The sequence below is a fragment of the Diplotaxodon limnothrissa genome, linkage group LG19, assembly GCF_057381915.1.
Source record: "Diplotaxodon limnothrissa isolate DT_005_m linkage group LG19, D_limnothrissa_male_GT1.1, whole genome shotgun sequence".
Taxonomy (NCBI): domain Eukaryota; kingdom Metazoa; phylum Chordata; class Actinopteri; order Cichliformes; family Cichlidae; genus Diplotaxodon; species Diplotaxodon limnothrissa.
Genome location: NC_140614.1, coordinates 33,970,875 through 33,983,715, shown reverse-complemented (window position 1 = coordinate 33,983,715; position 12,841 = coordinate 33,970,875). Strand labels below are relative to the sequence as shown.

The following is a 12,841-nucleotide window of genomic DNA, read 5'->3' as shown; positions in this document are numbered from 1 at the left end:
TCGTCTTCAAATCCCTTCTTTCCTGTATTAATGAGAATCCTGCGACAGTCTGTTCAGACCCCTCCCTGACTGAGGAGGGGTCTGAACCGGGTCGGGTAGAAGCTGGAGTGGAAAATGGGTTAGGGTAGAAAGGGAAGGGTGACAGACAGTCACACAAAAAGCAAGCATCTCCTCCTTGCACTGAAGTGGCTGCAATCAGCTGGAGGTCCAGGCTCCAGTGGATGAGGGTACAGGTACTCAACAGGTACAGGGGGCAGCCACGGCATGTTGGTCATGAACTGTTGAGATGGAGATGAATGGCTGCTGGGGTAAAAACCAAACAACCCAACTATGGAAGGCTCCTCACATACCCTCGAGGATACTGGGCAAACCCCACTCAATGAGGGCACCTCAAGAGCCGAAAGAAACATCCAAAATTATTGTTTTATATTATATTATATTATATTGTTTTATAAAAAAGCAAGAAAAATCTTTTCATTTCAGACTGTTGAGGCACACTTGGTTGAGTGGAGCTTCAGTGGCACTGTAAACTATCTGAAAACACATTCACTTCAGTAATTATAATCTTTTAAATGGAAGTAGATCAAACAAGCAACAAGAAAAACTACTCTCGTTCAGTGTAACAAAAAGCACTGTAACAGCTTCATATAGCAGAAGCTTCTCCTGACCACTGGAGCATAGCTGATTCTATAATGAACAGAATAAACAATTATTGAAAGAAGAAGAACTTATTTCTGTCCAAAGGACCTACTGAGCATTGGAACTTAAGAAAGGTGAATCACTCCTCCCACTTTTCCAAGGCTTATGGGGATGGCTCATTTACACACTGGTTCCACTGTTCTAACATACACATTGCTGCTCTACTAGTCGAGTGAATGTTGTCCTTCTGTGCCGAATATCACAGTAGGAAGTGCAGGAATCTGTTCATCTAAACCTGTAATAAAGTTGTTAAGATCCAACATTGTGGCTTGTTCTTTACAGATAAGGGCCTTAGAAAGATTGCTGACTGCTCTGCCTTTAGTCCCATTTTCAGCTCCATCACTGGTATTCAGTCCAAAGTTATAAAACCAGATTTTCCACAGGGTGCTTTCTCCAACTGGGCCTCACCGGGTGGCAACATTTCGCTCATGGAAATCTGTCGATCTGTACCCCTCTGCTTTATAGGACGGAGGAGTCTGTGCACATAGGAGTCACCGATGATCACAGATATTTTCTTCACATGAAGATTCCAGTCCTGCAGTTTCCTCTGTGTGTTGGGGTCTCTCGTTGGAGTGCAGACCTGTCGTTCTGGTGAGGATGGTGAGGAAGGAAGACAATAAGAGGAGGAGTCCTCTGTTATTCTTGTTTGGAGGCAGGTCTGCACACAAGGTTTCAATCTGTGTAGGTTTGTGAGTGTAACTCAAAGCTGTATTGTTTCAGTGAGGGGTTGACACGGTTATTCAGCTGTGTCGTTTCCCTGCTCACCTGTGGCTGTTGTTCTGGTTTACTGGGTGTGTCACTGCTGGTGTGGTAGCTGGATTCCAGTCTGCTAGCTCGGCTATAACCACCGCCTGGTTCTGGTCCAACGACTCGGGCTGGAGACGGCGGCCCAGGTTCCGTTTCTCCCAGGATGCTGCCATCTCAAAGGGGCCTCTCTAGAAAACTGAAAACAAATTTTAAACTCATACTCTATGCTTTGGTTATAATAGTCATGAAGGATAAAAATTGATCTCTGAGCTGAGTTTTTAGCATCTCCTCAATTAGAGTCTGTGTCCTTCTATTGAGATAGCTGGTTTAATCAAAGTTACTAAGTTTGTGGTTATTTTTATTCAGAGATTGATGATAACGGTCTTCTGAAACATTTTTCTGATGATCAACCGCTTTAATAAGTCTGTAAATTTTGCAAACTTTAATAAAAAAAGTGTGGATCATCCGATTGTACTCTATTCCTCCGAGGTTCAGCTCTTTCATTCAGGGTGGATTTTACATACCGTTTGTCTCTGGCCACTCCTCGTTAAAATCTCCGATCTCCACCAGTCTGTACAAGGTAACAGATCATGTTGTTTTTTCATGTTAGGCTTCTTCTGGGTTAGGCCTTCCTGTTGCTCATGGTGGAAGATGGGTGCCTTTGTTGACCTAGGAGGGATAGCTGGAGACAGGTATTCTGAAATTGCCTTCTTTATTTTTTTTAACGTAATTTGAGATGGGCTACGTAAAAGGTATTTGCACATACCAAGGCAACTCTTTGGATTCCCCGTCCATAAACATCCGACAGTTCTGAAACATGGTTTTTTCCACACAGAGGATGGGAGAGGAGGAGGGGTGAGGAGGGGAGAGCTGGATGGGGAGGGTTCTGTGGGTTCATAAAATGGAGGTGGTCTGGTCTGATGGATTCCTCAAGCAAACGTGTCCGGTGGCAGTTTTATTTTCACCTAAATAACATTTGGGTGGGAGGAATCGGATCCACCGCAAGGCTTCTTTTTAAACAATTTTTCCCCGTTGTTGTAGCCGTTAACTTTTTAAGTGTCATGAGGGACTGGTTGTCTTGTATACTGGGCTGCGGAGCAACCCAGGCCTGCAAGATGGCATTGACAGTGGGCTTGTTGGTGTGCCATTTCTCCTTGTCCAAAGCCATCTGCACACGTGCAGGCTGAGGTGGGTAAAAGTATTTTCATTCTGAAATACATACAAAACAAACAAAGCAATGCAACAGAAGAGGCTTCTACTGAGCTTGATGCTGACTCAGCCATAGCATCCCCAGGTTCAGTGCTCAGGTATCTGTGGTTTTTAATGCATGCAAATTAATTAGAGCCAAGAGAGATGAAAAAACCAAAATACAAGGGGCGAACATCTCTGACATACAGCAACATATGTGGCTGACTGTTATGAGTCCAGGGTTAGGGTTTCTCTGTCAGATCAAAGAAACAAATCTTTCTTAATATGCTATTGATCCAGTTAGGTCAAGCACTCACCTCGCTTTCAGGCGTTTTACATCTAATGATGGGTTGGACAGTGGGACCCCACATTCTCCTAGGAAGAACTTGCCCCTATCATCGCTGCCAGCAATTTGATTTTGCAAGGACACTGGACGGATGTTCCTAAAATAGCAGTCCAACAACTGCAGAGAAAAAAAGGAATCAATGTTAAATATCTCATAAAATCAATTCACAAGGTGCCTATAGAGCAAGAAGAGAGTCGCTGCTGAGAATGAATGACTTACTTGTTCTTCCTGGCTGGTTATCTTCAAGTTACCACTCAGCTCAACACCATCAGCTACTGCTTTCCGCGCCATCCAGTCCTCTACCTGTGTATGTAAAAAAAAGGTGTTGGAGCTTAAAGAAATACAGACTTACATCAGCTGTCATTTCACTTATCGTGCACTTTGGTTGTTGGTGGCGCACTTACACAAAGTTCTTGAACAGCATTTCCTGTCAGTCCATGTTGTAAAATCAGGATGGCCTCGCAGTACTGTCTGAAGGTAGTCATTGCATATGTGGGGATGCAATCACCGCCTGAAAGTCTTGCGTGGAAATATTCAATATCCTTCTTGGCCACGGCAAGAATTTCCTTCTTATCAGACCTATTGCAAATGTGACAGAGGTAAGACATTATTGAAAGTTTGTATGTGTCATCCAATATGTGGAAGTGGCAATAAGGTCATCATACCTCGCTGTTGGCACAACTGTCGAAAACGCTTGGGGACTGTTCGTGATGATAAATCCACGTGTTTGAAGGCGAGTGCAGAGTTTAATGCAAGATTCTTCATCCTTGCAGTACTCCTGGAGCTCTGAGAAGTTCCAGACTCTACCTTCATTAGAAAACAGCTTCTGTGAAGCAATGGCTCTGGAAGCTTCTTCCTCACATTCCTGTGGTGTGCAGTCTTTCAGGCACACTCTGCTCAGGTCGACACACACGACTTCAGGAGGCACTGTACAAGGGGAGAAAAGAGTAGTCTGTTGCCACAAACAGTACAATCGCCTTCTGCGTCTGTCATTCTCTTTCGTTTGTTTGAGCGTTTGTTTCTTAAATACACAGCAAGTGTCACTCTCTCTCTCTCTCTCTCTCTCTCTGTCACAAACACAGACAGAAGCAGGCACGTGGAGGGGGGGGGGGGGGGGGCTAGACGGGCTTGAGCACCCGCCCCTTTCCTGATGGGTGCCCAAAGTGCCCTTTTGTTGAGGCAACTTTTAAAAAAAATAATTTTTTTTTGTGTGTGTGTGCGTGTGTGCGGAGTCCTGTCTGTGCCCCTCAACAATAATATTTAACTAGTAATCTGGCTTGCATCAGTCAGATGATCACATTTAACCAATGATCGCCCTTGACGGCAGAACGCGCTGGTTACAAGCCGGGAACGAGCTCACAAATAGCACGCGCATTTTTAGCGGTCCGGAGCTGTAGGAGAAACACAAGTTAACTCAGAGACACAGACTGATGCGACAAAAACCAGTAAGTAGGTGTACAGCGTACACTGTAGTGTGTAGCACCCAGGAGTATTGGCTTATTACGTACACGTTGGTAAGTTGTCTTGTTGCAACTGACGAACTGAAACAAATGAGCGTGCTGTGTGTGCAACAGCGCGACAAACATTACCTGTCCTTGTATTAACTGCACAGGTAGTGCTGGTCACAGCTGCTGGCTACCTGTGCAAGGCTGTCATGGGTCTGTAGCTTTGTCCCCGTTTTAGGGAACATATTTAGTTTTAAAGTAAGTTTTCGGGCTTTTCCTGCCTTTCTGGAGGGATTATATTTCACTAAAAAACGATCTAATATGGATGTTCACTTAATTATGCATTATTATAATTATAATATATTTTTTTAAAAAGCTGCATTTTAAAGAACATACATTAAGAAGCAGATTATATTAGATTTATATTTTAAATACGACAACATTTGGATTTTACAGCAGTAAAATTATTGTATCTCTACAGTTTAAACATGTAATAAGCTTTCCCCCTCCACAGAGTGGATAGTGAAACAAATGGAATCATCATAATGACATTATTTCATATTTATTACTTCCCCCTCCTCATTGCTTTATTATTGTAGCTCTAGTAATAAATAAATATGTAAGGATTCTGGATCAGCACAGTGATGCCCATAGTATATACAGTATTCTGAAGAAGGTCTAAAATGTCACTGTGTGTGCATGTGTGTGTTTTATTTAGATGGATTTTTAAAAAATAATATTACTCATGATATAACATTGTCCAGACATGGCTGGTAAGGACATGAGGAGGAAACAGTAGGAGCTGTGTGAGGCTACTAAAGGCAGGGCTATAAAATTTTTCTGTCATCATTTTATTATAGATTAAGTGCAAGAGTTGTGGATAATTAGATTATTATGACTGAATGACTGAATGTTGTGTAAAGCGCTTTGGGGTCCTATGGACTGGAAAAGCGCTATACAAATGCAGGCCATTTACCATTTACCATAAGCGCATTGTCCGCGGGTAACAACAGCAGGCGGGCAGGCTCGGTCGGGTTTATAAGTGTCCAAGATTACATGTGCAACCTTATCACCGACGTTTAGAAGCGATCTGCTCTCGTTTACTATAAAACTAAGGGACTTGGGCCCTGTGCTTCGTACGTCGCTTACTACATCCAAGATTAAATGAAACATCCAAGACCAAATCATCGCGCTAACTCTGAGCTCGCTATTCCGGTTCCCCGAACACACCTGTTGTTGACGATTAGTATAGCTGGATGAAGTAATGTGAGATCACTGGGTGGCCCAACAGGGGCTACGCATCGATAGTAGAAACATTGATCGGCAACCCTTTGATTGGTCGGCGAAAATGTCGAAGGAGCGCGCTCGGTATTTTTCGGCAGCAGAGCAAGAACTCTTGAGTGAGGGATTTCAGGAGTTTCAGAGTTTAATTAAAACGCAAGGGAACACTGCAAAGGCTGCAAAAGCAAGGAGAGAGGGCTGGCAGAAAGTTGCTGACAAATCAAACTCGTAAGTAATTCAATAATAACAATAATAATGGAGTGGATTTATATAGCGCTTTTCAAGGCACCCAAAGCGCTTTACAATGCCACTATTCATTCACTCTCACATTCACACACTGGTGGAGGCAGCTACGGTTGTAGCCACAGCTGCCCTGGGGCAGACTGACAGAAGCCAGGCTGCCATATTGCGCCATCGGCCCCTCTGGCCAACACCAGTAGGCGGTAGGGTAGATTTATCATATCACACCATATTATCCAATATTATATTACATTATATTATATTATAATATGTTATATTATATCCCCTTTCACATTAGAGCCACAACAGGACCCACTAGAACATGGGAACAAGTAAAAGTGAAATATAAGAATATTCTACAGAATGGTAATATTTATCACTTATATTGCTTTTAGTCTCTTGGAAAGAGACCCTGGAATACTCTGTTTGTTTGTTCATAACAGCAACCAAGAAAAGGGCAGAGGAAAAAAAAAAGACAGGTGGTGGTCCTGCACCCCCTCGTCAACAAGTTGGTTAAGTGAATAATACCCTCACGGGAAAATCGATATCTCTCTATGAGCACACTGTCGCGCTGAGCTAAAGGATCCTGTCTGTCCCGCAATATACGCTGAATTCTGAGGACTCTCCTTATCAATCTTGCACCTTCCGCAATGGGTTGCTCGCGTAAACGGACAGGACATGGCTGCGACAGACTTCCCAAATCCACCTTCGCTTTTATAGCCGTGGTCTCTCATCTTGATTACACGAAGTAATTTACAATTACTACTCTGAAATATGAATTACATCTGTAATAATCACATACATGTAATAGAATGTTAATAGTACATTTCCCTTTTTTAGGGAATGACCTGTATGTATCTGTGTGAAATCAATAAAAGGATCAAGTGCTGCATTATCTTTAGTTACATTGATGTTATTTATTTATGGTGAAACAGTGGTGGAATATCGCTGTTGCTTTCGTATGAATGACGCGGACATACCTGCGTGGCCGCGATCTAATCCTGTTTACATAAAGTAAGCCTGCTCCCCAGCAGGTTTACGCTTACGGCTCTGTTGCTATGACAGCAAGTCCCGGATGGGCTTCGGGGAACCGAACGATCCAGGATCACGCGAAATCGTCAACAATCTAATCCAGCTAACTTACTTAGCGCGGTACGAAGAACAGGCCCTTGGTGACATAAAACTTATCGAGAAAAAGGTAAACAACATAGACTGAAAGGAAGTCGTCGTGACGTCAATCTTAAGGCGACAGCCTTAAGATTTAAAAACATTATTAAAAACATTACTTTTGTCGTAACCCTCTAATTCAGTGGTAATGTAAGAATGCTTATGGATGAGCACTTACCTCCGAAAGCGTTAGCGGAATGTTCACTGTGCACAATTTCACGCACGCTGAGTCCAGCCCTGTATATGCCGCTTCAGGAGCAAAGGTATTATCATCCAATGGCTGTTCCCATCGATCTCCGCTTCGCTCACAATTTGCAGATAATTGGTGTCTCTACATGATCGATTGACAGTGTGAGATGACAGAAGCTCCATTTTCTGCTCAATGCACGTCTATTTCCAAAGCAGTTTAGCTCAGCTTTCTATCAACGACTACTTCCGGGTCATAGGTCATTCAACGCAGCTGCATTTTAAAAATTATTTTGAAGGTAAAAATAAAATCTATTTTGCTTTTGGTCCATGCTTTTATATTTAATTTGTTTGTATTGCAGTGTGGCTGTCTGAGAGAAAATACTTTTGAAAGCTTTTGAATACATTTTAAGATTGAAAGTGTGTTTGTGTATTTTTTTTCTTTTTTTTAGGCATAAAGACCTTTATATTGTTTAAAAATATGAAGGTCATCGATAGTGACACACAACACCACTCTTTTTTCCCACTTTTTAAAGCAGAAAGACATGCTCAAAACCTGAATTTTTGGCTTGAGTTTGTTCAATGCTCAAAAATGAAAAAGAGAAGAAACAGGGCGCCACCTGGTGGACTAATAAAAAAATCACAACTCTAAGGCCCCTACCTCAAATCGTCAGTGAACGTGAAAAGATCACTTTTAAATTAATGGTAATGGTTGGGCAGTGAAAAATAGCGTTTATAATGGATTTCAATGGGCCAAAATTTGATAATATAATTTGTTTTGTGTAATAAACAACTGCAAGGATAGATGATTACAACGAATAGGTGACTAATACATAAAAGTAATACACAGATGAATAATGATTATGAGTTATGATGCGTAATCATGGGAACAAGCGGGTTTACAAACGGGAGCAGCTGATTAGCATTAGAAAAGCTGAAATAATACCTCAACTGAAGCCACAAAGCCTGAATAAGTTGACACAGAAGAGACTTCAGTTTCAAGGCAAGGCAGAGATCCTTCCTTCCCACAGTGATTGTGGTCTTCAACAACTCTTTGAAGACTTGATTAGTCTGAGCTGCAACAACACCTAATTTCCCTCTGGGATTAATAAAATACTACTGAATTGAATATATATAAAGAATACACATTATATTGAAAACATACATATATATGACCATACCCATTTCTTACAAGTTGCATGCGTAATTTATATTTTAAAGTCAGTTGATAAACTACACAAACTATACAGATATACTGTAATATATATATATATTTCTATTTTATAGGTGACTGCTGCAGAGGTGACCCATGTCTACCACACTGTAAAGCACGGTTTAAGTTATAACTCGGGTGACTGTGCACTCAAACTGAATGTACGAACGCTGAATGACTCCAGTATTGCCAAAAAGATGTCCTTTGGGAGGACGAAAGCTGAAGCAGTTGTCACAGATGTTGTGTCACCAAAGGCAATAGAAGAGGTGATCAAAAAATAGAACAGTGGTGCAACTTCACCATTCTCTCTTCACACTGATGCTTCAAATAAGGGAAATCGGAAGATGTTTCCCCTTGGCCTTGCAGTTTTTTACACCAGAGGCTGTAGTTGTCAACAAGATATTGGATTTTGTAAAAATCCAGATGAGTCTGCAGAGGGAATAGTAAAAATAATACAAAGCTCTCTTGAAAACGTGGGGCTATCCTTAGATCAGGTTTCTGCATTCAGTGCTGACAATGCAAATTATGGCATCCACAACTCAGTCCTCACAAAATTCAAAGAGACCAACAGTGAGATCCTTCGTGGCAACTGCCATGCACATATTATTAATAACACTGTGAAAAAAGTCCTGGACAAGCTCTCTGTTGATGTGGAAAATATTGTCCTCAAGATATACAGCTTCTTTTCCACCTCTGCCAAAAGGAGAGAGTCCCTGAAAGAGTTCTGTGAATTTTGTGACATTGAATTCCATGATATCCTGCGCCATGTTGTGACGAGATGGCTGTCACTCAACCCTGCAATCACCCGCCTGCTGCAGAACTGGGACCCACTGAAGTCATATCTCATCAGCATTGGTGAGGAATGTCCAAGGCACCTGAAGGAATTGCTGAAGTTGACAGAAGATGCTGCTGTAGTTGAGGGAGAGGCAGACATTGTGGAAGTCTACCTCCTCTTCTGTAATAATGTCATGTGTCTGTTTGAAGAAGTGGTGAAAAAACTGGAGAAGAATGTAACCACGTCTGTTGACCTCTATTCCATCATGGAGTGTTTCCTGAAAAGACTTTTTCAGAGAAGAGATAATGGGTTCTACGGGTACCTAACAAGACAAAAGCTCCAGCGTCTCTCGCCATCTGATGCTGATGGTGCCAGGCAGGAGTTTACAGCCTTCCTAGACACTGCCATCAGTTATGTCCGGAAGCGGTTTGACTTTTCAGAAGAAAACTGGTATTTCCACCGGCAGCCCATCTCTCTAGCATCTGTGAAGATTTCCTTTGATGACATGGAGAAGATCATTGAACGGCTTCACCTTGTTTAGCCTCACTGTGTACTGTTAAACTGTATATGGTTGAAGTGACAATAACGCCGACTTGACTTGACCTGGCTGGCAGGTAAGAAGAAAACATTTGCCAGTGAAATGATAAACCATGTTTTAATAGTATTGATGGTTAAAAATAAACAAATACAATTGATAGATAACATATATAAATAAAACCATAATCATTAACTTTGTTTGTAGTGTATATACACACGCATGCAATCTTTTATACACTGTTTTACAAATTCAAGGAGTTCATATACTTAATATAATGATGGATAAATACATAATAAATAAACTATACTTATTGTATTGTTTAAATGCTATACAACGTTATAAACATATACAATACATTTTTTCCATTTATTTACCACTGTAAATGTTCTATGTACCACTTAGGATTTATGTCAACTTCTCATCTCTATTGGCAGGTTAAACATCTCTATGGCTGAGCTTTATGAAGAGTGTGTCACTGCAACCAGCCTCCTGAAGCACCTCACCAAAGAATTCAATTCAATTCAATTCAATTCAATTTTATTTATATAGCGCCAAATCACAACAAAAGTCGCCTCAATGCGCTTCATAGAACATCAGGAGAAGGAAAAGTGGCAGTCCAAGGGAACAGCAGAGAAGTGGATGGAAATTCTTCAGGCAGCTGACCTCCCCAATATGCAGGCTGTTGTATCCTTTGTACTCAGCATCCCATGTCTTGCTCAGAGTTTTACTCTGCAATCCTGAACGACAAACAACTCCTAACTGCAGCAAGAGCTAAAAAAAAAACACAAATGGAAAAAGTAGTCTGTTTCCACATAATGTAGCATTGAGCTTGAGTTCATGAGTTTGTTGGGTTTTTTTTACTTCAACTTTCAGCTACAGTCAAGGCCTTTGAGGCACAAATGTTGTGTTTACAGGTGTTCCACAGACTTTTTTTTTTGCACTTTTCTAATTGCACTAAATGTGCACTGTTACAATAATGTTTTTCTTTCTATTGTTTTCTATTAATTTATATAATTTTAGTTTAAGCAGGACAGAGTTCTTTGTGTTAATTTTGTCATTTTGCACAAAAAGTGAAGCGTACCAGTCTTTCGTTTAGGAAAGATACCTATTTTATTGTGTTAATGTTATCATTTTGCGTTAAAAATAAATGGATAAATTATCATTTGTTTCCCATGTGTTCATATCACAAAGAATATGCATCTACTTAAATGAACTTCAAGTCAAATGGTTAAAAAAATAATGTCACACACAAAAAAAGAGCTAAAAAAATTCACCACACAGGGAAGGGTGAAGACAATTGGGCCACGAGGTGTCCCTTATTTATTTTTCAGGGAGTTGGCAACCCTACTTGGAATTGAAAAATGCAAATGACCAAAAATGGTCCCACAGACAAATTTCGTGTTTGTGTAATTTTAGACATTAAAGTTCTTCTTGTCAATAACTTTTTGAAAAAAGAAGTAAACCTCAAAACTTATTTCTACATTGAGAAACACCACCTATAAAAGGGCAACACCTCTCAGTTCACTCATTTTGGACCTAACATTCAGACCATCAACAGCTCTCTTCATTGGGGATTTATCTTCTTTGGACCTTAAGGTAAGTTCAGTAATTTTTGGTGTGTGTGTGTGTGTGTGCGTGCACTTACCTGCTGTGTGTGTGTTAGTGATGGGTTTTCCGGCTATCCTGGAGCACTTCTGTTGTCTTTTGTACGTGTTTTGAGTTTTTATGTCCTTCTGAGTTTTTACCTGCTTCTGAGTTTTTACGTGTTTTCACGTGTTTTGGAGTTTGTACATGCTTCAGCGTTCGTACGTGATTTGAAGTTTGTATGTGCTTTGTCTCTAGGGGCCACCGTAAATATACTCTTATTTATTCAACTTCTGTTGTCTTTTGTACGTGTTTTGGAGTTTTTACGTGTTTTGGAGTTTGTACATGCTTCAGCGTTCGTACGTGATTTGAAGTTTGTATGTGCTTTGTCTCTAGGGGCCACCGTAAATATACTCTTATTTATTCAACTTCTGTTGTCTTTTGTACGTGTTTTGAGTTTTTATGTGCTTCTGAGTTTTTACGTGTTTTCACGTGTTTTGGAGTTTTTACGTGTTTTGGAGTTTGTACATGCTTCAGCGTTCGTACGTGATTTGAAGTTTGTATGTGCTTTGTCTCTAGGGGCCACCGTAAATATACTCTTATTTATTCAACTTCTGTTGTCTTTTGTACGTGTTTTGGAGTTTTTACGTGTTTTGGAGTTTGTACATGCTTCAGCGTTCGTACGTGATTTGAAGTTTGTATGTGCTTTGTCTCTAGGGGCCACCGTAAATATACTCTTATTTATTCAACTTCTGTTGTCTTTTGTACGTGTTTTGAGTTTTTATGTGCTTCTGAGTTTTTACGTGTTTTCACGTGTTTTGGAGTTTTTACGTGTTTTGGAGTTTGTACATGCTTCAGCGTTCGTACGTGATTTGAAGTTTGTATGTGCTTTGTCTCTAGGGGCCACCGTAAATATACTCTTATTTATTCACTCTACATAAAATGTAATAAACAAATCATATAAAAAAAAATCAACTATTCACAATTAAACTTTTAACTATTTAAATTTTCAGCTTTTTCCTTTTACAAATTTAAAGTGAAAACAACACAAAACACTGCAAACCACAACACAGTGCACTTACCTGCTGTTTGTGTGTGTGTGTGTGTGTGTGTGTGTGTGTGTGTGTGTGTGTGTGTGTATGCACTTACCTGCTGTGTGTGTGTTACCTGATTTTATTGTGTGTACTTACCCAATTTTTTTCTTTTTACTTACCAGATTCCACCAGCCATGGAGGATGTTGCTAGGGAGAACATGGATGGTTTGGCCACAGCATTTTTGAGTTCCTCCAGTGTTTCAGATTTCCTTACTGACCCAGAGATCCTCATTCCTCTGCAGGCCAGTACTATTGACAATGCTCATGAGCAACTAGATGCTCAGTTTGATTTCGATGGCATCGTTATCGAACTGAAATTCCTGGAAAGGTTGAAGCTG

At 40.6% G+C, this 12,841-nt stretch overlaps 1 protein-coding gene across 1 annotated transcript; it reads right to left on the bottom strand.

The window, feature by feature from the left end:
* Nucleotides 1–621: 621 nt before the first annotated feature.
* On the bottom strand, nt 622–12,639 carry LOC146612667 (uncharacterized). The gene is made up of 10 exons (XM_085342499.1): nt 12,623–12,639; nt 7,292–7,362; nt 3,646–3,907; nt 3,385–3,559; nt 3,200–3,283; nt 2,952–3,097; nt 2,213–2,757; nt 1,971–2,128; nt 1,465–1,642; nt 622–1,287 (listed from the first exon to the last, which is right to left on the bottom strand). Exons 1-7 carry the CDS (start codon nt 12,637–12,639, stop codon nt 2,499–2,501), a joined length of 1,014 nt encoding a protein of 337 aa, XP_085198625.1. The 3' UTR covers nt 622–1,287; nt 1,465–1,642; nt 1,971–2,128; nt 2,213–2,498.
* Nucleotides 12,640–12,841: the final 202 nt, after the last annotated feature.